The following is a 25,599-nucleotide window of genomic DNA, read 5'->3' on the forward strand; positions in this document are numbered from 1 at the left end:
GTCTCAAATTTTAACAGACTTCGTGGTCGATTTCACGCCAACCCTTGTACCCGAAGTCGAAAAAGAACTCCTGTTGAAATCGGGCACATCATGGGGAGTATGTATCCTTTTTACGGACGGGGCATAGTTTTGAAACCACCCACGGGTAACACTATTAGGCAATCTATTAAAACTACAGGTTAACTAACAACGAGGCCGAGTATGAAGCCATGATTGCAAGTCTCGAGCTAGCTAAAAACTTTGGGAGCAGAAGTCATTGAAGCCAAATGTGATTCTTTGCTGGTGGTGAGTCAAGTGAACAAAACCTTCGAAGTTCGAGAACGTAGAATGCAAAGGTATTTAGACAAACTACTTGTCACTTTGCACCATTTCAAACAATGGACTTTACGGCATGTTCCATGAGAACAAAACATTGAAGCCGATGCACTTGCGAATTTGGGATCGTCAGTCGAGGAAGATGACTTGAGCTTGGGGACTATCGTCCAACTCTCGAGATCGGTAATCGAAGGAGGTCACGCCGAAATAAATTCTACAAGCTTAACCTGGGATTAGAGAAATAAGTATATTGAATACTTAAAGAGCGGAAAGCTCCCATCGGACCCAAAAGACTCTAGGGCCCTACGGGCTAAAGCTGCTCGATTCACGTTGGCTTCAGATGGAACGCTATAACGAAGGACATTCGATGAACTGCTGGCAGTATGCTTAGGTCCGGGAGGTACCGATTACATCCTACGGGAAGTGCATGAGGGCACTTGTGGGAGTCACTTCGGTGCCGATACATTAGTTCAAAAAATAATTAGAGCAGGGTATTATTGAGCCGATATGGGCAAAGACGTGAAGGAATTTGTTCGTAAATGTGACAAATGTCAAAGGTTTGCGCCAATGATCCATCAAGCAACTTCACTCAGTCCTATCCCCATGGCCGTTCATGAAATGGGGAATGGATATCGTCGGCCCTCATATCGATTCTCACCGCATCCTTCGTGAGAAACGAGGGGACTATCTGTATATGGTCGAAATAGATTTCGGCCTTCCTACGTTCGATCGAGTTCAAGTGGTAAGTAGTCGGAGTGGGATTTTGGGAGTGAGCTCCGAAGACAGTACTAACGAGCCTCGAGTCCGAAGGCTGCTCGATAACCTTATCGAGCCCGTGACCAAATCGATCCGCAAGGAATTGCTTCGAGGTCGGAAATGCGCGATGCCCATCCCGAAGGTCGAACTCGAGCCAAGACCGAAGGGCTCGACCCAGTAACGAGTTCGAGCGAGTATCGAGCTCACAGACAATAGCCGTTGCAACCGCATCAAGAGAGAGAATCTTGGCGGGAATCGAGGAAGAGACAAATCATCATGGGTCCTCCACTATATGCTTTATTTTATTATTTTTTGTTATAAATAAAGTAATGACCCTCTACTATAAAAGGGGATCCTTGTAAGTTATGGACACACGGAATACACTGGAACAAAAGATACCTCCTTGTGTTTGTTTTACTTCATTTTATTCGTTCTTTCTGATTCATTATTCTCACTGTCATAGTCAAGAATATTCGTATTGCTATCTCTCTATACGATTTGTATCAAAGGGTATCACGTATTCTTAGAACCATACATAAATTTAACATTATTCGATTTTTCGGATAAACAATATGGTTTGTCTCAACTCTAAATACTGTTATACCCATTATTAATTATTACAACCGTCTTGATATGCAATTGGGAAGATAGTTGGATTATCATTACAACTGATTTTTCTCAACTAGATAAGTATAGTCATATTCATTATGAGTATTTCAAAGAGACGTCCGTTCAAGTAAGTCACTTTGTTCCACCTTCTCGAGGGCATACATACTCAAGTAAGTCACTGAAGTGTCAACTTCTTGGAGGTACATTTATATCTTCAAATTAAATGCACAATAGATAAGATCAGAATAAGATTAAGTCTATTATAAACTGTTGTTAATGGTCACGATCCGAAAATTCCACCGTCCAAAAAAAAGAAAGAAAAAACTTAACAATATCAACCATTCATTGAACTGAACAACCTCAATGATCATATGAATATGTAAGATTAAATTTCTTTTGATTTCCCAGTCATAAGGGCCAAAAGGTGTCTCCACATGTACAAAGATCTTAGTTGGACTTATTTGGTTGCATAGATTAAGATAAAGATGGTGGTCCATTCTAGGGAGTGCAGTTAAAATCAACGATTGATTATTTAATTACTGTTATCTTATTTTATTTTACGTTGGCAGAATTGTTTGGCTGTTTAAAGCCAAAGGGACAGATTCTTACCCCAAAAGATTTGTAAAAGAAAGAAATCTTTTTTGAGATTGGCTTCTTTTCCACACCGAATCTTTTATCTTTTGTCTTTCTTTTTGACTTGCGCAGAAGCAAATTAACCACTTGTTATATTTTCTTTTATCGGGCTACAAAGAGAATATTCTTATTTTTCATGGTTTGTACTTTGTACTTCTTGGTACACCTCTTTTCCAACGTCATTCCGAATCAAGAAGATGAAGGGGAAGGGGTAAAAAGAGGAAGGACCCGTTTGTCCATAATAAAAATTTCTTTTTTTTGAATTTTTTTTTTTTCAAAAATGTGTTTATCCATGAAATTTTGTAAGTTTTTTAAAAAAATTTGAAAATAAGTTTTTCAAAAATAAAAAATGGTTTTGATCACTTTTTCAAATTTTCGGGAAATTTTTTTTCCCCACTCAAAAAACTGCAACATTTTTTCAAGCGAAATGCATGTCCAAATATAATTTCAAATTTCAAATACCATTTTTCAACGTAATTCTAAATATTATATTTTTCAAAAGTTATAATTTTTTATATCTAAGCGCCTACTAAATATCCTATAAGACTAATCTTTACTGTATAACTTTTGTACTATTAATTATTGCACCATTAATCTCTATATTACAACCCACACATTACTTGTTTCTAAATCAAACGATCTCAAAAGTGTTGCATTAACTCAAGGTCCTTATTACTTGCTTGAAAATAATACAAAGTAAATATTAAATTTTGAGAAAAGGACCTTATTAATTAATCAAATACGTTTTCACTTTGCACAATCTTTTCTTCGAAAATATATCCCGAATAATAATTCAAACGCCACATAAGGAAAAAATAACATGGAAAGCAAAAGGTAGATTTTGTGATGGATGAATATTGGGATAAAGGTAAAACAAATCTACTCGATAAGGAAAGGGAAAAAGACTATTTTGGATAGCTTGAATTGTCAAGTTAGGACTGCCCCACCTCCCCTTTTTTAACGTCAAATGGAAGTTAACCTTAACTAAAAGCAAAGCCAAAAATATGAAAAATAACAATAAAATGTTCCTTAAAATATATTGCTAAATTATTTTTGCATAAAGAAGACGTATTAATTAAAGGATTTATTGAGAGTCTTATAAAGTAAAATGTTGTAGTTTTGTTTTACGTTTATAGAAAACATCAAATTCTAGACTGCTATTTCTGAAGAATTAAAGGTCATTCCAAACAAAAAAATTCAAAAACTATTATCGAAAAATTGCTTTCTACCACTAAGAATTGTAATGGAATAACTAAGATCTCTCACCCCTTAATTAGTTATTTAGAATTTGATTTCTGAAAATAAAAATTATTTTGATATAGAAAGCTTTCCCCTTTAGTAATACGACGAATTTAATCGAGTCGATAAGCTCTAAATATGTATTATTTATAAAAATAAAATTGTTTCACTTCCTATCTCTTCTCTTTCCAAATTTAATTTTTATTAATGACTAGAGTAGAAGTCCAAAAAGGACAGCCAAGTGGGGACATAATTAAAGAGGAAAAAAAAAACATGGAATAATAAATTTGAGACAAGTTGGCTGAGGTCTTTCCAACAACCACTACAGAACAGAAGTTTGTCAAGAAAAATCGTGAAAACTGTGTCGTTTCGTTCCACGTCGACTCCCGGCAATTTCCTCGTGCTTGGTAGTCTCACCTGCTATTCCCCGTAACATCCTCACGGAAATCGTTGTTTTCTTTTATTTCCTTTTTTTATAATTTGTAATTGAATCAATCTTTTCTTTTGAGATAAAAAAAATACTATATAAATTAGGAATGGAGAAAGGATGTACTATGGAATTTCGAAAATTTTATTCCCAAATAATATATTTTATTGTTTCAAATTGTACAACCGTATTCTTTAAACTAACGAGTCAATCTTCTTTGATAAATTCTCAGGACTTATCTTCGAATTAATTTTAAAGCTATTAAATTTTAACAAAATTGAGTGTGTTGTCTGTATAAAAATTAATAATCAATAGATTTTACTTTCATTAAGGCAAAAGGAAAAGTAATGTTTGACAAAACATTATTAAGTTTAATCCTCTTATTAAAATTTATTCACAACAAAAAAAATTCAAAACTACGTATAACAAATCGAGAGAATAAAGTTTTTTATATTCTTTATAATATTTTATTTCTTCAATATAAATTTCATACTTTCCTTAATTATCATTTAGAGTAATTTCCACCATTGGTGTCACCAGTGTCCCTTTTCCAACCTTCCAATTCTCCATTTAATAATCCATATTTTCTACACATATTTAGAAAGGGTGATAACCGTAGGAAAATTGGAGTATTTTTGTTTTCTCTTTTATTTCTCAATTGCCAATTTATCCAGAATAAATATATTCCAGCTGTATGTAGGACCCACTATAGCCAAAACTTATTGCAATTCTCATCGATCTATAAATAGCAGCTGTTAATTACATGGAATCTTTTTCTCCTCTTCCTCCATTTCCATACACACACACTATCTCTCTCTGGTGATCTCGCCGGCGCTCCGGCATCATTGCCGTCGGAAAATCTCCCTTCTTCTTCTTCTTCTTCTTCTTCTTCTTCTTCTTATTTCTCTCACTAGCTAAGGTCTCTCTCTCTCTCTCTCTCTATAAAACGTATATTCCTCTACATATTTCTCTTCTTTGCCTAAAAGTATGTATTTTCTGCGCATGTTTTCTTAGTTTTGTGCTATATCAGCTTTAGATCTAATTTGGGTCTTGGTAATTTGTTTATAATGCTTCTCAAAAAGTTTTTTTTACTTTATGTATTTCTTTATTTTCATTATGTTCTCTTCTTCATTGTATTTGGATCTTGAGTTTGTAATATATGCACCTTGTTCTCTGAATTGGGACATGGCTAAAATGTTAAAAGATTTGATCTTTTCATATTCTTCCTTTATAGAACCCGATATTGTAATTAGTAGCAGTTAAATATCTGTACTTTTTTTTTGGATAAGGTTATTTTGATTATGGTAATGTTATGCTAATTACCAGGGTTATAACTTATTGATAACCTTCAAAAAGGTGTTTAAGATTGTGAAAGTGAAATCCTTTTTATTCTTACTTTGTTTGTCCCTTTGCATAATGGATGGGATCATAGCTATTTGCCACTGACCCATTTTTCGCGTTCAATTGAGCCATGATGTTACGCAGACGTGTTTTCTGTACAATTTTCATTGTGGATGTTTTAAAATATGACATTATGGATTTTCTGACCATCTATTTATGTGTTTCTACTTTCTACTCATATGCACCCAAGTATTCCAATTTTATGGACAGAAATGCGCTTTTTGCGCGAGACATATTGTTATTGGGTTGACAAGTACTCCGTTATTCTTATAGAGAGGGATAACAAGTTTGTGTTTTTATGTGGTTGTGCAACTTGATTTGTAGTCTAAAAGGTTATTGTTTGACTATCTATTTATGTGTTTCAACATACTCGAGGGCATGCACACACACATGTGTATTTTATGTGTGGGTCTATATGTCTAATGTGTGTGTGCATACATTACTTATGAGTATTGAAATGAAATGAGTCTGGATGGAGAGCAATAAGATATAGGGGATTCATATAACCAACCAACTAGCGAGCTATTGAGGCATAGTTGATTGATTAATACAAACACATGCTCACAAACACATCAACATATATTTATATGTGAGTGTGTGTCTAACGCGCCTTCTTTTTGTGCGACCTGGAATGCTAATTGGTTGACAGTTGACACTATAGTCTAATGAATAGGTAGCAATTTTGTGTAGGTCTGCAACTTGTGTTGGGGTCTAAAAGGGTTATTTTTTGTGATACAGAGTACTTCTGTGGATTGAAGGGTTAAGGTGAGCATGGAAGGAACTGGAATGAGAAATGTGAGCTCCCATTGCTCCATTTCTGACATAGATGATTATGATCTCTCTAAGCTTCTCGACAAGCCAAGGCTAAACATAGAGAGGAAGAGATCATTTGATGAGAGGTCACTTAGTGAGTTATCCATAGGCCTATCGAGAGGTTTAGATCATTATGAAAGTGCCTCACCAGGCCGGTCAGTCTTGGACACCCCGGCTTCATCAACTCGGAACTCTTTTGAGCCCCATCCAATGGTTGCTGAAGCCTGGGATGCTCTCCGCCACTCTTTGGTTCATTTTCGGGGTCAACCAGTTGGCACAATTGCTGCAGTTGACCATGCTTCTGAAGAAGTCCTCAACTATGATCAGGTCAGTATTTATATGAATTCTAAGCATTACAATATCTTGGTGCTCTTATGTGATTTTGCTTTTGTAATTTGCATAATATTGGTATCATATACTACCTATAAAAAATAATATTGGTATCATATACTATGATCAGGTGTGACCTTTTGACAAAAATACTGGAAACCCATGTATATGTGTGGGTTATTGATGCCATACATATAATTGTGGGATATTGATGGCGAAACTGGTTTAATGTGGAGTGAGGTACAGTGATGTGATAAGGAGTATAGTATTATCTATATCATCAGCGTATTTATCCATATAAGTTTTTTGTTTGATGTGTAGGTTTTTGTTCGAGATTTTGTGCCTAGTGCTTTGGCCTTCCTGATGAACGGAGAGCCAGATATAGTTAAGAACTTCTTGTTGAAGACACTTCAGCTTCAGGGGTGGGAAAAAAGAATAGATAGATTCAAGCTGGGAGAAGGGGTTATGCCTGCTAGTTTCAAGGTTCTTCATGATCCTGTTCGTAAGACAGATACTATAGTAGCAGATTTTGGTGAGAGTGCAATTGGAAGAGTTGCTCCAGTTGATTCTGGGTTTTGGTGGATAATTCTTCTACGTGCTTACACAAAATCTACTGGAGACATGAGTCTCTCTGAAACACCAGAGTGCCAAAAGGGGATGAGGCTTATATTGAGCTTGTGTCTGTCTGAAGGATTTGACACGTTTCCCACGCTGCTATGTGCTGATGGATGCTCAATGATTGATCGGAGGATGGTAATATATTTTTCCATCTTAACTTGTTAACATTGTTGGATCTTTTTATCAGTGTGATAGAGCCCATTTGACTTAGCTTATCGAATGTAGTTGATAAACAAAGCAGTTACGTGTTTGCATATAAGTGCTAAAACTGATTATAAGCATTGATGTGTTGACAAAAAGTGCTGATATGCAATCTTATATTAGAATGAATGAAATGCCATTAAAGTTGTTAGAGATAAATTAGTAAAATCTTGGTCAAACCGTAAGTGCTTATAAGCTGAAAAACCATAAGTTGCGGGGTGACCAAAGGGGTAGATAAGCACTTTTAATTTTTATCAAATGAGTAGATAAGTTAAAAAATATCTGAAAAGCTTGCACAAACACCCAAATAGTGCTAATAACAAGTTGAATCTCTTTGGTATCCAATGATGTAAACTGATCTTTATTGTATCAGCAAAACTAAAAGAATTTTGTTAAGAAATCTCATGCTCAATTGACTAAAGGGTTGGTATCATGGACTTCTAGGAACTTTTTTTTTACATCTTCCATCTTATGTTCGTGGTTATTGCTCTAAGATTCACAAGTCTTTCAGTCAGAAAAAGAACTTGTGTTCTATCAGAGCCCTTTCATTTCGTTTCTTTATCCCTATGATTACATGAGATGGGCTCTAAATCACAGGAAATGGATTTTAGGATGTAGTAGAATTCATTGAATGTTCTTGGTGTATCTTTGTTAGTGATCTTTAAGGTAAGTGCTTATGCGCGTAGATCTCTCTTCTAAGTTGCTTTAGGAAAATAATATAGCAATAGGCGATGCCCTTTTTTTTTAATTTAAAATCAGTATGTTTGGGAAATGCTCTTTGTACAACTCCTTGGTCCATTGGACTGCATCCTAAGGTAAACTTCATTGGTGGTTTGTTAACAATGCAGACATTGCTAAATTGGGGAGATGAAAGACTCTTAGTTTACCTTAATTATGACTTATCCCCTTAAAAGTTTGTTTGCCTCATTAATTAGCCTCTTCAAGTGATGTTTTTCCTTGGTCAGCGATAGTTGTTCAATTGTTCAGAATATTGATTTTTCGGTCCCGTACTTATGTTCAAGTGTAGGACATATACAATCTTGATGTTTGGAATAACAGTACTTAACTAATCTGTTGGTTTCTCAGACAAGTAACATCTGTGAGGAATACAAATCATTCATCTTTAATGATTACTGCTTTTAGATTGACCTAGAGAATTGTCATTCAAAGAGAAATAAATGATAAAGCTAAAAGAAAAAAGCAAGACCAGAAAAGGGAAGAAGAGATAATTTTATTATGTTTTTAAGTCCTAAAAAGCTGCCACATAGCTCATATTCTTCTTTGTTGAAGCGGAAAAGAAATACTTGTCTTCCTCTTTTCTTTTCTTTTTTTTTTTTTAATTTTTTTTTTCTATTTCTTTCTTTATCTGTAATGTGAATAATCTTCAGACCTAGGAGATAGAAGACAAAGAAAACATAACAAGGCTTATCTAGTTAAATCTTGTTTTACTGATTTTTTTAAAGAAAAATAGAAAACATAACATGGCTCAATTGAATTGTTTCTGGTAATGCCTCATGTTGAATTTCTAGATTTCATTGTTTTTCTGTTCCAGCTTAGCTATCAATGACATTCAAATTTCTTCAAACATTTGAGTTTTAATAAGTTGATGAATATCTTGGAGGTGAACGTTTTGTTTATATTACTCCATAAATCTGACAGTGATCTGGAAACTCTAAGCATCATAAATAGCTTTAAACTAGGAGACTGGAATTCTTACCTTTGTGAGTTTCCTTATCCACTCTTAGAGGACTGTACACATTATGCTTAAAAGAATAGTAACACAACTATTTCCGGCCTTCCCAAAATTTGTTTTGTCGTGATAAATATTAGAATGTCATTACCTAGTAGTTACTTGCATATTAGGTCCCATAATTGGTGTTTTGCCCTTGAAGAGACAATAGTTGGATTTTTAAATTATCGTGGTTGATTTTCAGGGCATTTATGGTTATCCTATCGAGATCCAAGCACTCTTCTTCATGGCACTGAGATCTGCATTGGCAATGTTGAAGCACGATGCAGAGGGGAAAGAATTTATTGAGAGAATAGTGAAGCGCCTGCATGCCTTGAGTTTTCATATGCGAAGTTATTTCTGGCTTGACTTTCAACAATTAAATGACATATACCGCTATAAAACTGAAGAGTATTCTCACACTGCAGTAAATAAGTTTAATGTTATTCCTGATTCAATCCCGGAGTGGGTATTTGATTTTGTGCCTATGCGTGGTGGTTACTTTATTGGAAATGTTAGTCCTGCTAGGATGGACTTCAGGTGGTTTGCTTTGGGTAACTGTATCGCTATTTTGTCTTCCCTTGCCACCCCAGAGCAAGCTGCTGCTATTATGGATCTCATAGAAGAGCGCTGGGAGGAGCTAGTAGCAGATATGCCTTTGAAGATATGTTATCCAGCAATTGAAAATCATGAATGGCAGATAGTTACTGGTTGTGATCCCAAGAATATTAGATGGAGTTACCATAATGGAGGATCTTGGCCAGGTTCGACCATCATCCTTCAGCTCTGTAATTGATTTGATACTTTACTTTTTTAACTCCTGCAATTGAGTAGCGCATGACTTTGATTCTCATTGGAAGTAATGCTATACACTTGAGTGCTATGTTACAAGGATAAAGGATTCATTGCTTTGCATAATGTTTGTTCAACTGCAGTTTCCACGGAACTGTTGTCTTAGTTTTATAAGAGAAAGATGGCGCCTCAGTATTGCTACTGAGCACTGCCAGAAAGAAAAGAAATGAAATGCATAGGTTGATTCTATTGATCTTACACTTGCTAATGCAACATATAATTCATCTCTTAAATGCAGTGCTTTTGTGGTTGCTGACGGCTGCCTGCATTAAGACTGGGCGGCCACAAATAGCAAGACGAGCAATTGATCTTGCTGAGAGCCGCTTGCTCAAGGACAGCTGGCCTGAATACTATGATGGAAAACTCGGAAGATACATTGGTAAACAAGCAAGGAAGTATCAAACGTGGTCAATTGCCGGATATCTTGTAGCAAAGATGTTGTTGGAGGATCCTTCACACTTGGGAATGATCTCTTTGGAAGAGGACAAGCAAATGAAGCCTGTAATCAAGCGATCATCTTCATGGACGTGTTGAAAATGTTGAGTTGAAGCAAGAGACTATGGTAGAAATGAATAGAGAAACACAGCAGGTGAGAGATCTTTTTGTTACATTACAAGAACACAATTCTTTGGCTATTTCTGTCCATCTAGGTTTGCTCAAGAGCTTCCTTTATGTAAATTAGCATCCAGCCAGATCAATGTCTTGTTTCTCAAAATAAGAGACTTTTGTTTTGATAGCTTCCACTGTGTTGGACAAATTTTAGATACTGATGCTCTAATTGTTTGGACAAAGACAGTGAATATGATGTTTCTAACTATATCCATTGTTGCCTAAATTGAAAAAAAATGTTGATATATTTGTCCCTTGCTGCAGCTAAACAAAGTTATGCTCAAAGATAACTACCTGAGTAATACATTACAAACTTAGAGGTAGCTCACTAACTAAGCAAGCCTCACTCGTCGTAAGAAGAATAAATTTGCTAACAGTTTTAATACTCTCCTGCTATGCTAGTGTAATTTCAGTTATATATAGTTTATCAATTTGCTGCCCTATTGATAATTAACAACTGATGAAAAAAAATTCAACAAAAAAAGTGTAAATAAAGCACCAATGATCAAAGGAAATAGTGAATAAAGGCTATAGCAGAGGCAGTCTTTATCAGGCTTCCAAATGGAACATGTTTGAGACAGATGAGAACCAAGAATAAGAGCTCTAATAAGATAAAAACCTACAATTGAATACTATAATAGAACATTTTTTTGTGTCGATCGTTAATTTGGATCCCACATAATCCGAACATGTCACGCAAGAAAATGAAAGTCGCCTAAACGACCTCACTTATCATCCAAGAAAATATTTCTGTGACAAATTAGGAAAAAAAGTGTCAATATTAGATACTAGGACCCTCAAACAAAGTGCGAACGTTTGTCTCGTACAAATCGAAGAGAAATGGATCATTTTAGTGCGCAACACCTGGGCAAATCTTACGTCAACTGGGCAAATCTTACGTCAACAAAACACGAGAAAAAATTTGGGTATATAAATAAACAAGCCTTAAATCTTAGTGAAATATTTTAAAGCCGTATAAGCCTAAGTCTAAAGTAGACATATCACTAGTAGATTGAGCTATTACATAAAGCAACTATAATTTGGATATACTATTAAATATAAAAAATCATTTAATGAATTTTTTGAAAAAAGTTAAAACGTGTAATCATGGATGATGGAAGGAGTATTTGTTTGACCAAAAAGAGAATAATACGCTTGAGAATATCAGAAAGAAAGATTGAGCAAAATTCTTATCAAGGGGAAAATATAAGTATTTGCTGTTCGAAAAGAACGGGAGGTTCCAGATACGAAGATCAACGCATCTAATTTTCTTGATAATTTAAATCAAGGTTGCTTAATCATTTTGAGATTTCTAAAATGATGTATCTGAACTTCCATAAAAATATTATAAATAATTGTTTTACATTTAAGAATAGTCAAAACTTGTATGTTTATGGTAATAAAATAAAGGCTCATTGACTATTTCAATATACCATTTAAACCTAATTTTTACAACTTTCAAACATTCAATTTCGTTTTTCTAATTTAAACTTTAATGTGATAGTTTTTTCAATTGAACTTATTGATTATTAGTTTAACATTTTTTCACTACCAGTCAATTAATTTTTTAATTTTTTATTCACTCAACCAGCAGTCATTTAAATTAAAACAAAAATAGTACTAGTAATACTTTCTTTTTTGTTTTTTCATTCGCATTGGAACTTCAACTAATCTTAATTTACGCTGTATAAGACTTATTAAAGGCAAAAGTAATCCCTATAAAATTATTTTATTTTCAGAACTTGAACCTAAAAGTAATACCGCTTTGGGAATGAGAAGGGGGAAGAAACAAAAAGAAAAGAAAACTAAAGGCCTAAAATTGATCTCACATATTCTTTGCTTCAACAGTTGTCTAACTGTAAACCCAAAAAAGCCAAACCAAAGTTCTCTTCCCTCTTTGATTTTCCCTTTCATGCCAGCAGCAACCAGAAATTAGCAGTTTTCTCCAAAAAGGGTCTCTTTGAAATAGAAAAAAAAGGAATAATCAGAATATTTTTTTTTTGAAGAAGAAGAAGAGTCAAAAAGAGTTGTTGTTTAATGTCGCTGAGAATTAAAGCAGTGGTTGATAAATTCGTACAAGAATTGAAAGAAGCATTAGATGCAGATATACAAGACAGGATAATGAAAGAAAGGGAGATGCAGAGTTACATTGAGGAGCGGGAGCGTGAAGTTGCTGAGCGAGAAGCTGCTTGGAAAGCTGAGCTCTCTCGTCGTGAGGTAACCCCCCCCCCCCCCCAAACAAATCCATTCTTTCTTTGAAAAGCTTAGTTTTTTGAACTTATTTTGGTGTTTCTTGAATTGGGTTTGAGTGAATTTCTCAAAATATACTGAAGATTGCAAGTGGGGAATTTTACATAAGAATTGTAAAATTCCAAAATAGGGGGAAAATTTTTTTCAAGTGAAAATGTTATTTGAAATTTATAGAGTTGTGTTTAGACATAATATAATTTTGGGTTGTTTTTGAAGTTTTGTGAGTGATTTGAGCGAAAATTTTGAAAAATAGGTTTTTTGAGTTTTTAAATTTTCGAAAATTTTCAAAATGCATCTTCAAGTGAAAATTGGAAATTTTATGAACAAACGTGTAATTCGAAAAAAGCAAAATTTTCTGGAAATAAGGGAAAAATTTCTTATGTCCAAACGGGCTAGTGTGATTGTCTTTTAAAGATTCCATTTTGTTCAATTGACTGAATTACTCAAAGTTAGCTGCTGATTGCAAGTGCAGTAATTTTTGTGAATACATTTTTTCCCCCTGAGAAATGGAATAGATTTGTTAGATTACTTCGAAGTGTGCTTGAAAAAATGGAGAACATTTTTTCTTTATTTTTGATTACTAAAATAGAAGGAACACAGTATAGGATGAGTAGGTTTCGCCCTGTCCTAACTCCTATGAAGACCAATATGTGCTAAATGGGGATGAATTAGTTTTAAAATCACATGGAGAAAAGTTAATTTAAAAGACCTATAGTTTATCCGAATTAATGCAGACTTAGTATTAATAGAACATAATGGAACAAAGGACTCACATAGACTGTACCAACTAGTTGAGACTAATGCTTAGTTGTTGTTGTACTTACATCAGATCAGATGTTTGTCAAATGTCTTTGTAGTTTGTCTGGAGACGTGTATGTCAGTATTGTATAAGTACAAATAAGAGAACCTCTAGTTTTAGAGAAATTCCGATTTTGCCTGAAAACACAGTACGTACTAGTAGTGGAATGAAATAAGCCCGAATAGAGTAGAATGGACACATAATGTTCATTTATCTAATCCTACTAGTTTAGGATTGAGGCATTGTTGATCTATTGATGATTGGTTGATTGAATGGAATATATTGATTAGTTTATAATTCCTTTCATATTATGCTTGAGAAAAATGGAAGAACCTTTTTTTTTATAACTAACGCTGGAGGGATATAGTACAGGACATGTAGCATTTATTGTTTTTCTTTAATTCATAAGTGAGATTTTCATTTATTTATAGGAGAGTGGTAGACCCTTCAATGGAATGAATGAAATGAAATGACAAATTTACTCCATCATGTTAAAAGGATACTTGTCGACCTCTTAATGTGAATATGCAAAGCCAGTTTTCTTGGAATTTCATGTGGTTTAAAAGGTTGGCTAAGCAACCTACTACCCGGGCTAGCCAACCAGGTTTACACTCACCTAATATGGTTAAAGAATCCTTGTTACAAACTTACAAGCATTGGATAAGCGTAACAGTATAGATTGGACTTGATGATGTACAAGCTAAATGGTGCTACTGGCATATCAAATAGCAACATAAATGAGAGGATAGCCCTTGCTTAATTTTACCTCTGGTCATTTTGTATCATAGATTATCTATTTAACTGAGGGTTTATAACCTAATTTACTTACCAGGGTCTCAGCAACATGTTTTGTTTCTTAAATGAATTAAGAGAATCTATGTAGTCTAAGGTTGATCTTAATATTAAAGACTAGCCAGTAGGATTTTTGCAATAATTAGACCGTGTATACTAAGGTTGTAGAATTTGTGCTAGCGTTGTTGCAAATATTTCTCTATAAAGGCCAGCTGAGTGTCATTTCAAATATGGTAGCTAACACATTAACCCCTGGAGTTGAATCAGAAATTATTTCTCAGTGATTTTGTTTTGGGGAAATGCAAGTTGAATCCTTGGTTTTGATCTGTAAAAGAACAGGTGCTTCCCACATTCAGCAGTAATTCTACAGAAGTTCCACTTAAAACTTGCTTGCATTAGGACTCAAGAAGATAGAAATGATTCAGCTAGCTCCATTAAATGTATCCCCTCACAAGAAATACTTATCATGCACTTGCACACAATGGCCTTCAGACTCTAGGACTTCCAGAGTGATGTGACTCTGGAAAACGCCTTCTCTCACTTATATGTGTACGCAATGTATAGTGCCTTTGTGTCGATCTCATAATTTACAAGATTATCATATTGGAGCAATCAGATAGATATTTTACGAAGTTCTAGCTTGCACAAGTCATCCCTGTATGTGCTATTATTCAAGAGATTAAATAGGGTTGGCAGATTTGTGGTATCTGTCGAGGCGATTAAGGGATCATATGCGCCCCTTCATATTGCATGTCATTATCTTATTTTTAACCAATATTAAAGGCCTTCCGAGTCTACAGCTCATATGGAAACTTGATGGAATGCATGATACTGTAATATGTGACCATGGAGCCTCCTTTGGAGCCGCATGTATTAGAAGTCGAAATTGTTTTGTATGAAATCAATGTGTTTGCTGTTGCTGCTTTACTACTGTTGAGTGCAAAATTGAATGGGTATTCAGGTTTCCCATTTCAAAGACTACATACTTCCTCTTGAACACCACACAGCCCTACATCTTTTTGACAAGAAGACAGTTATGAAAATTCTAATTGCATGCTGCATAACTGTCTGCTAGCCATTCCACTATATTTTATTTCAAAATTAATCTGCCCAAAGATGCCTTCCGTTCATCAAGTTTTATAGAGGATGGATCTTTATCAGTAGTGATTCTCTGTGCCATTTGGCAGTGACCATTTCCGGAGCTTAGAAAAATCCCACATTCTGATTGGATGTGACAATTTGAATGTTGGCCATGTAGCTTTTGCCAACAATTGACTTCCAAATGTAGCAATAATATAGATCATTTTCAGAATAATGAGAACTGAGACATGTGTAAATGCTGAAATTTTCGCAATTAAGGTAACTATTACATTTTGCTTACTACTACTGCTGGTAAGCTGTTCCAACAATAGTTACTTTTACTTGCTCTGTGTCACCTATAAATCTCAAATATGGAATTAGAGGCTCCAAGTTCCCTAGAAAGATGGTCTAATGAATGATAACATGCTCAACATTCACAACAGGGTCTATTTATATGAGTTTAAAGTTCAGTGCAGAAACATACATTAGTCGAAGAAGGAAATATATGGTCGTCTTGTGTTGTTTAGATTTTGTAACAGTTGCAAATATGAGTTAAGTATCTACCTTTATGATAAATGATGTTCCCTTGAGGATTTGTAACATGTCACACTTTTGATCCCAGGCAGAAATTGCTCGGCAAGAAGCCCGGTTAAAGATGGAGAGGGAAAACCTTGAGAAAGAGAAAAGTGTGCTAATGGGAACTGCATCTAATCAAGACAATCAAGATGGAGCTCTTGAGATAACAGTTAGTGGGGAGAAGTACCGTTGTCTGAGATTTGCAAAAGCAAAGAAGTGAAGCACTAAAAGTAGGAAAAAGTTTCACTCATATGTTTATTTATACAGCTAGTTTGCTGGATGCTCGTATAAAATTTATTCAAGATTGAACTTATGCAGCCTCTGTTACTTAGAGAAGAAAAGAAATTTAGATCTGCACCTCCTTGAAATTTTCTGGATAAGATAGCCTGAAATTATCCTGTTCTTCCTCTTTGAGGCTTGAGCTTGGAAAATTAGTTCTACCTAATTTGCTCTTCTTATCTGAGTTTTTTCTTCCTTTGGCTTCAGACAATTCATTGATCACGTTCAACTATTCTCTATAAAGGATAAGCGGTCACTGTAAACATAATTTAGGAGTCTGATCCTACAGAGAGCAAGGCTAGTGTTCACCAACATAGTGTTGTGTAATTTGTGCAGAAAGGTAGTGTTTGGACCTTGTAATTTTTCTTACAAAAGGAACTTGTCCTTTTCCAACATATACTAGCAGCCTTTTATTCATCTTCATTGGATGAGGCAACATTGCAACAAATTCGAGGGACAGTAAGAAACTCGGAAAATACTTGCCCACAATCGGTGTTGGCAGTAAGAAACTCGGAAAATACTTACCTACATTCGGTGTTTACTTCAATCCACATGAATATTAGGCATGTACCTTTAGATACACTTATATTACTTAACTATGATTAATTAATATGTATTTTCACTTTAATTTACATCGACAAATTCATGTGGTATGGTAGCTATGGTTTAAGTTACTAAGATGGCTTGTGTGCTTGCTACAAGAAACTTTATGAGTCTCTTAATTTGGAGACAAGTTGAAAGGTCTTTGCCTATAGGGTTTGAGAAGTCCTTTCCAGGTAAAAAGAGAAAAGGATATTCCTTTTTCTTCCCTTTTTTAAACTGTTTTTGCTTGTACAGAAAAGTTGCTGTAGCTAAGTTAATTTTGAAAATAGAAAGAGAACCCCAATAAGGTGACAACTCCATCATATAGGTTACACCACCTTTGGTTTAGTCGGAATGGAAACTCTCTCTTTACATAAGGTAATTCTAGCCATTTAAAAAAATTCAATTTAGTTCAACGTGATGAAGTCTTGGACCAATAATAAAGTTGTCTTGCGTGTAATCTACAAGTCATAGGTTTCAACCGTGAAATCAGTCATTTATGCTTGCATCACACCTCTTGGGGTACGACCCTTCCCGAATCATGCGGGAATATGAAATACTTTGTATATCGAGCTATTTTTTTTTTCTCTCACTTGCTGTCTTTTTCCTTAGGAGACTAACATTATCGTGTAAAGGCGGTCTATGGCACCAACTATTACTTTGTGGCAATAGATACAAATTTAGTTTAAGTAAATAAAATTATATCGTTCAAGTCAAGAGTAGTGAGGAATACTCTTTACTCACTCATCCACTGGTCTTAACCTTCACTTCATCTTTGACTAATTAGGCTGCAAAAGAAAGTGACTTACCATGAGAAAGATAGTGAAACATGGTTGCTTATCTTAAATTCCATCTAAGAAATGATTCTATGGGGGATGAATTCTTGTGTTACAAAGCTAATTAATTCTTGATGATTTCTTCTTTCTTTTCAAATGCCAAGCCACCACTTTACTAGCATTAGCACTTGAAAATTTTATAAAAAACTGGTCTCCGAAAATCAGGTTGAAAAAGAGTTTGCGAAAAAAAACTAAAGAAAACTCTCTCAAAAGTTTGAAACCAAACACCACGGGTCCGTGATACATATGACTTGTGAATTATCGAATCAAACTAAAGATAAAATATTTGAGATGTATTAATAATTAATTACATGTTAATTTAAAATGTTGCATGAAATAAAAATAAATAAATCCTGATTTGTGTTTCATTCATAATTCGTAAGTTAGCATGAAATTGAAAGTAAATACAAGCTATTAATTACATAAATATCAGATAATCACATCTAAGAAGTGGGATGAGTTGGAGTGAGTGGCTATAGCTGCTGTATTAATTAGCAGTTTTAAATTCTGAAACAAGAAGCTAAAGTAATGAAAAAGAAAAATGAAGTGGGCTTGGAACGATGTCTTCATGTCACCTATAGGTCACAGATTCGAGCTGTGGAAGTAGCCACTAATTAGTATAGATTGTCTACATTACATCCTTAGGATGAAGTCCTTCCTTGGACCATGCATAAATACAAAGCTTTGTAAATCAGGGTGTCTTGTAAGTGCATTAAGTAAATTAAACAGATACTAGTTGGTTTGATTTAATTAAAAAAAAAAGATAAAATTTAGTCTTAAAGAGTATGCTGTAATAAAGTGAGGTAGGGGAAGTGGGGTTGAGTTGTGATGAGCTGTGTTTCATTGTTAGGATTAGATGCTCTCACTTGAGCTTTCTATCCCTTTCATACCTCTAAAATCAACCCTTCTTAAATGAATCCAATCCTTATTTGTGAGTTTAAAGTTGTGTGAAGTGATAATATTTACATTTTTTTCACATTGTTGGATAAAATTGATTCACAAGGACATATAACTTTTGATATGCTAATGTAGAAAATATATCAGTAAGAACTTGATATAACAAGCTAATTAGATTAATAATGTACAAATTATCTATAATGCCAGTGAATATATCTTAAATTTCTTTGTACTCCTTAGTTTACACATCAATCCACCCCCTAATCCCCCACCCCCACAAAAACAAATTTGACATTTCTCTTTCTCCTTTATTTTACCTCTTCAGAGCAGTATTTCTTCTGGCCCCTTTCTCTGACTTTCCTTAATGTTGAATGTCAGGTGAGCTTGAAGGGGTAAGATCTGGGTGGTTGATAGTTTGATACATTTATTAGTACTAATTATGGGCATTAAAGAAAAAAAAATAGAAAGAAAAAACAGTTGTATACACTGATCGAGTATAAACGTTTTTTTACAGTAGCTAGTATATTATTATAGTTTGACTAGTTGTAATAGATTTTTTTAGCATCTTTATTGAGTTACAAAATCTGTGTATATATACAATTACCTATAGTTGATTTGATAGTGTTAATTATATTGTTGCTCACCAATAAATGCATGAAAATTTTATACTAAGATGACTTGAAACCATACGCACATTTTGTATATAAAGAATTTTTCTACTAGGGTGGGGACAAAGGAGTGGTAAGTTTTGCTTTGTGACAACTACAATAATAGTGTCATATCAGCATCAAAGAAGAGTTCTTTGTCTTTCAGATTTTGTGGTCGCAAACACATGCAAATATTCAGTCTTCTTCTAGAGATTTTACTGTATTTAAGTTGTATAAATGCATACGTATGTTTATATATGCAATACACACACATACACACGTATACAAATAGGGTTTTCATGTTTGAGGGGTAGGTAAAGAACTCTTCACGGTCATACCTCTTTATAATTGTATCCCTATATAACAGGATTTTACTATAAAAGTCAAATTTTTCTAGAAACTAATTTTTTATATTATATTTTACTTCTGTACAATATATTTTTTTTACCTATAATAACAACAGTCATCTTTATAACAATATACTCTTTGTAAACTTACTCCGTTACAATAACAATGTATGTAAAATTTCTAAGATTAACTATAATAAGTCTAGAGCTAGCATATATAACTTAAATTCTACATACAAAGGTTGTTATTGAATGTTAAGCACTCATCATCCTAACCAGATCTAGTTAGGAAGCTTTGAGTATTTGTTAAGGAACACTTTACCCCTAATGAGTAATTTTTCGGCGCAAATTTATATTTATTTGATCCCTGAAGTAGATATCGAACACCACATGAAAACCAAAAAGGGAAAAACTTAGAGCCCGTTCGGACATAAGAATTTTTTCACCTTTTTTAGAATTTCTTTTACATTTTTCGAGACTTTGACCATAAAATTTTTAATTTTCACTTGAAAATGAATTTTGGATTTTTTCGAAAATTCAAAAAACTCCAAAAAACTATTTTTCAAAATTTTCACTCAGATCACTCATAATAAATTAAAAACAATTCAAAATTATATTTATATCAACACACAACTCTAATTTTAAAGTATCATTATAAAAAAGTTCATTTTTTTTATTTTATAATTCTTACGTAGAAACGCCCACTTAAATTCTACTAGCATTGCTAACAAAGAGACCCCACGAGTGGGCTTTTCCCTTATTAGCTTCTGCAAAATTTATCACTACTTTCTTCTTAACTTTACAGGTCCCCCACCTGCCCTGCCACCACTGACTTTGCATTGGACCCCAACCCTTAGCCCCACATCCCCCAACCCTACCACACCTCCTTCACCAGCTACACTTATACTCATCGATGATTCTCTTTTGGTAGGCACCCACACCTACTCTTCTTCTCCAATTCCACAAAGTAAAACTAAAGTGAAAGAAATAAAGAGAAACCCCACTACTTTCACTTGTGCTGTTTTTGGGTCAATAGTCTTTGCACTACTTGCAGCAACTACTTGATTATTTCATTCCCCATTTCCTAGTCCTTTTCTTTCTTGTAATTGTGTTTCCAATTCATCAAATAGCCAATTGGACAGATATTGTTTCAAATATCAAGAAATCTTTGTTAGGCCCTTCTCTCACCCCACTTCTCCCCTACCCACCCACCTACCCCCTTCAAACTTTCTTTTCCAAGATGGAATTTAGAGAGCCAAATAGCAAAAACCAAGGTGGCAGCACCAGTCTCTCCGACAATCAAAACGATAGCAACAACAATAATAGCAACGACAATAATAACAACTCGATTTCTACCAAAGTTGTTAAGAAGCCATACAAAGACCGTCACACTAAGGTGGACGGTCGAGGGCGGCGCATACGCATGCCAGCTTTATGCGCCGCCAGAGTTTTTCAGCTCACAAAAGAACTGGGTCACAAGTCTGAAGGTGAAACCATCGAGTGGCTCTTGCAACAAGCTGAACCGTCTATTATAGCAGCTACGGGAACAGGTACAATCCCTGCAAATTTCTCTACTCTTAACGTGTCTTTACGTAGCAGTGGGACTACAATTTCAGCTCCGCCGTCAAAGTCTGCGCCGCTTTTCATTCACGGGGGCGCCACCACTATGTTGGGTTTTCACCACCCGCTTTCAAACACCGGTTATGGACAAGACCCAGGTGAGAATTACATGAAAAAGAGGTATAGAGAAGATACAAGTGGAGCAACATCACTACCATCAGCTACTAAACCGGAGAGAACCGGAGGTCAAGCTCACGAACCGGATGAAGAATCAAAACCCGGTTCATCACATGCTTCTAGCTACATACCGGCTCCAGCTATGTGGGCGGTTGCGCCGGCGGCCGGTAACGTCGGAAACACCTTCTGGATGGTACCAGGCACCTCATCAACCATGCAGAGAATTGGTGGTTTTGAGTTATCGGGAGGTGGCCGGTTCAATCCGGTTCATCTAGGATCAATGTTTTTGCAACAGCCACAACCGGTTCAGCAGCTGGGGTTGGGTGTTTCAGAAACAAACTTGGGAATGTTAGCATCTATGAATGCATATAATAGTAGGGGTACTGGTATTGATTTGGGTATGAATTTGGAGCAACATCACCATCAAAATCAGCAACAAGGTAGTGAAAGTGGCGATGAAAATCACAAAGATTCTCAATCATAGTTCCATTCTTGATGCCATTTGAGTTAATTCTTGATGTTTTTACTGTGGTGAGGAGAGAATTAACTGCTGTCAGTCATTGTAAATGTTTCATTTTCCGTCCTTTTTTTTCCCACTCATTTTTAATAGCTTTATTGGGGAGTGATTGAAGTTGTAGATTAATGGTTGCAATTACACTTACATCATTTAGATGTAGATGAAAATACACTCCGAGTTTATACCTAATTAAAAAAATTAACCTTATAAGTAGTCAAGAAGTAAAACAAGAATATATATTAAATTTGTAGATGAAAATCACATTATATTTATTAATTTGGTTGAAGATATAATTAAGTAAAAGTATATGTTTTTTACTATAGATGAAATGGTACGCTTCAACTGCGGTAATCCTATCAAATGCCACATTCTTTTACCTTTCCTCTTTCACTATTCACGGGCTTATCTTGTCGAGACTCGAGAGAAAAATAGAATTGCTCAAAAAACCCTTTTAGAGAGGAGGGTTATTCATTCATTTACTTTTTCTTGTTTCTTTTCAAGAACGGACGTAATTTGCTGCTGGTTCCATATTTTTGGTATAGTTTGGCGTTTTGGGAGGGAAAACGGGGAGATATGTTGGGTTTGGATTGGAATTGATGTATAATTTGATTCATTTGGGGACAAGAGCAAAACAAAATGCCTAATAATGTCCCTCTAAAATCTTGATAATTGGTGAAGTCAAGTCTTCTCCAAAAGGACCTCCTTGCCTTACCTTCCAAGTTGTACATAATTGAGAGAGATATGATTAATTGGTGTATCTTTATTAACAATAGTGACTCTGTCTTTTATATGTTTGGATTGAAATAGCTACAATTGGATAGCTATTCTTTTGATTTGATTGGTTCCCATTTCTTTCCCATGCTAGTACTATTTATGATATTAAATTGAAAATAATTGTCATTTTAGCACTTAAATTGTCATTATCATGATATGATACTTAAATTAAAATTAAGAGAAGGCAAATACTTAAATAGCCATAAGTTTTTAATATTAAAATTGAGTGGAGATTTATATCAAGTTATACACGCAAGTTTCTATTGGTGTTTACTTACCAAACAAGCGTTCGAAATATCTTGTCCTGGTTTTAATAATCGCCCCATATAATATACTTTTTTTCCGAGTAGGTTGAGGTTGTCATCTTTTAAATATTTATAGAAAGAATAAGAGGTCGTTCAGCTAAATTAATTCCCTAAAAATTCACAAACAATAAAATCCAAGTATTGAAGCCTCTCATTGATTCTTCCACTTGCACAGCAACTAGCATCAAGACCAAAGAAGGTGGGAGTCTCTTCATTTTTTGTTGTCAGCCTTTATCTTAGTCTTAGCCAAACTTGGTAAAGTTTGCCAATGCTTTTCTTTTTCACTAACATGATTTATCTATTGAAACTCAAGAGGCAATGCAAAATTTCAAGTCAGTTAATGCATAGTACTGCACTACTGCAACATTCATTAATATTTTGTAGCAGAAGCTGGAACTTTAGTGCGTGTGTATGTATAATATGTATATGTGTGTATAAGATGAGAACATTATGACAGAATTATTCGCTACCTGTGCTAGTGACAAGTAGCGATACTCAGTCGATTAGTCGAAATGCGTGCGCGTTGCACTCTTTTTTCCTTACAAGATTTTTGTTGAGGTTTTATTTTTAAGATGTAATATTCTTAAAATGAGGATGAATGGAAAATGGAGGGAAAATGAAATTTTGAGTAAAATTTTAAGTTTCCCCCTCTTAACAATGAGACATTGTCCCATATTGGAAGTGAAAGACATTTTTGGTGGGTATATATATAATTGCTCTTCTTGTAGCTCTTAAAGAGTTAAGAAGAAAGCAAGCCTCGCGTCGTCGTCGTCGTCGCTCGCTCGGCTTCGGCTACGGCTTCGGCTTTGGATTTGGATTTGGTCAAATGATTGATTGATTAATTTTTTGGACCAAATTTATTTGTTAATAGTAAATATTAACGTAAGATTATCCGTATTTGTAACGGATATTTTCCAATCCGTGTATTGATAATTTGGCAGCCGGATAATGGTCTTCCCACCATGAAGTGCTTGCTCCACAAACATGAAGTGCTTGCTCCACAAACATGTAATGCTTGCTCCACCATGAAGGGTGGACGTTTGGTCTTGCACTCCTTCTTAGCTGCTATATATATGAGCAGCAAATGTTGAAGAAAGATACTCAACTCAACATACAATTCGCTCAACAAATTGGCTATACATTGCACTCCTTCCTCTCAGAACTTCCATACGTTTTTCTGAGTATATACTCCTTCGTTCTGCATTGTTTTTTAACTTCAAACAAAGCAACTGTAAGTGTGATTTGCTACCGAATTTTGTGTTCGCCGAAACACTGGGGTTTGAAGTACCGCTACACCAGTGTGTTATTCGTTCTATCCTGGGAGGAAATAATCCATTACCTTGGGTACTAGGAGGGGATTAAATTCCTTAAGGAAATACTGTGAATTCAGTGGGCTCGAATTTATTATTATTGTTTCATTACGTTAACTTATATTTTGCAGAATTAATATTTACAAATACAGCAATATTGACCGGGAATAACACTAGCAACAAATTGAGATCGTCAATATCTAAATCAGCTCAATACTCAGCAACAAATTATTTCTTTGTTTTTCTCTCATTCTTTTCTTTCTGCGATGCATAGAAATTATATTATACAATAGTGGGGGTCAAAGAATCTATATTCATTTATCAAGAATTCAAATGAGACTTGTTATAAAATGAGCCTTCACCAACCTCCATACATCATGGTGTTATTTGTATGTACATCATTCCCCTTTATAATTTTGAATTTAAGAAAATGATCTTTTTAGATCTCTTATATGTAAAAAAAAATCTTTTACGTATAAAAGTAAATCTCTCATGTGTAAAAAAAAAATATGATCATAAAACTAAAAACAAATTTGTAAAGAGCCAAAAAAACCAATTCACCCCTTTACATATAAGAGAATATCATGCATATTGGTATGTTTGGAAATGGAAAAGTCATGCTTTATAGGTTATGAAGATACATTCTGTCATAGTGCAAATTGCAGCTATACTATTAATAGATTAGGCTATCTTAAAGAATAAAATAAAGAACTCCTTTCATTTGATTCTCTCTCAAAAAATATGTATATATTTCTCTTCATAAATACAGATCACCTGATCCATTAGCCAGCTCCTGAGGATTAGAGTACCATAAACCTCAAGTTTTTGGATAAGTAATGCAATATGAGCATTATATATAGTTATCATCGTCATCCTATGATGCATTGTGTGATTTTACGAATCATTTATTAGTTGTCTCTCTTTATTTTTTATCCTGCTACTTCAAACCACAACATAACAATCTTTTTGTTTTAAATATTAATGTCGTTTGCTGCCATACCTCGTCATAACAGTTTTGCCAGTCGTTCCTCATCCATTTACACACTTGCTTTTACTTGACACATCCTTTGAAATTCAGAACACCTTATTTCCCCTCTTCTACTAGGCGAATAGAATTTTGGCATTGACATGATTTAAACATTTATAGAAGTACTAAAAGGTCAGGGTCCAAAGCCCCATTTCAAGTTTGAGTCAGTAATCTGTTTTTGAGTCAACCACCCCAATAAAGCTTATGTTCACAAGTCTTCTCATACAAGTTGGCTATGTATTTTAAGTAGCTTGACCAACAAAATCCCAAATAACCAGTCCTGCTTTCCCTTGGCTGCCTGTCTACCTGATC

The 25,599-nt window shown here is 34.6% G+C and overlaps 3 protein-coding genes across 4 annotated transcripts; all 3 read left to right on the top strand.

Moving 5' to 3' along the window:
• The first annotated feature begins 4,738 nt into the window (after positions 1-4,738).
• On the top strand, positions 4,739-10,776 carry LOC107788023 (alkaline/neutral invertase CINV2). Of its 2 annotated transcripts, none has more exons than XM_016609665.2 (5): positions 4,739-4,898; positions 6,119-6,520; positions 6,845-7,276; positions 9,277-9,835; positions 10,162-10,776. In XM_016609665.2, the coding sequence occupies exons 2-5, from the start codon at positions 6,152-6,154 to the stop codon at positions 10,455-10,457; spliced, it is 1,656 nt and encodes a 551-aa protein (XP_016465151.2). In that variant the 5' UTR covers positions 4,739-4,898; positions 6,119-6,151; the 3' UTR covers positions 10,458-10,776. The 2 variants fall into 2 exon arrangements, with proteins under 2 accessions (XP_016465151.2, XP_075100530.1); XM_075244429.1 differs by lacking the exon at positions 4,739-4,898 and adding an exon at positions 6,654-6,763 and having other exon boundaries at positions 6,380-6,520.
• Positions 10,777-12,309: 1,533 nt separating this feature from the next.
• LOC107788022 (uncharacterized) lies at positions 12,310-16,346 on the top strand. The gene is made up of 2 exons (XM_075244791.1): positions 12,310-12,749; positions 16,076-16,346. Exons 1-2 carry the CDS (start codon positions 12,570-12,572, stop codon positions 16,247-16,249), a joined length of 354 nt encoding a protein of 117 aa, XP_075100892.1. The 5' UTR covers positions 12,310-12,569; the 3' UTR covers positions 16,250-16,346.
• A 4,185-nt stretch (positions 16,347-20,531) lies between these two features.
• On the top strand, positions 20,532-21,991 carry LOC107788021 (transcription factor TCP8-like). The gene has a single exon (XM_016609663.2). The coding sequence runs from the start codon at positions 20,858-20,860 to the stop codon at positions 21,836-21,838; it is 981 nt and encodes a 326-aa protein (XP_016465149.1). The 5' UTR covers positions 20,532-20,857; the 3' UTR covers positions 21,839-21,991.
• The last annotated feature ends 3,608 nt before the right edge of the window (positions 21,992-25,599 follow it).

Source organism: Nicotiana tabacum, chromosome 22 (assembly GCF_000715075.1).
Source record: "Nicotiana tabacum cultivar K326 chromosome 22, ASM71507v2, whole genome shotgun sequence".
In the NCBI taxonomy this organism is placed as follows: Eukaryota; Viridiplantae; Streptophyta; class Magnoliopsida; order Solanales; family Solanaceae; genus Nicotiana; species Nicotiana tabacum.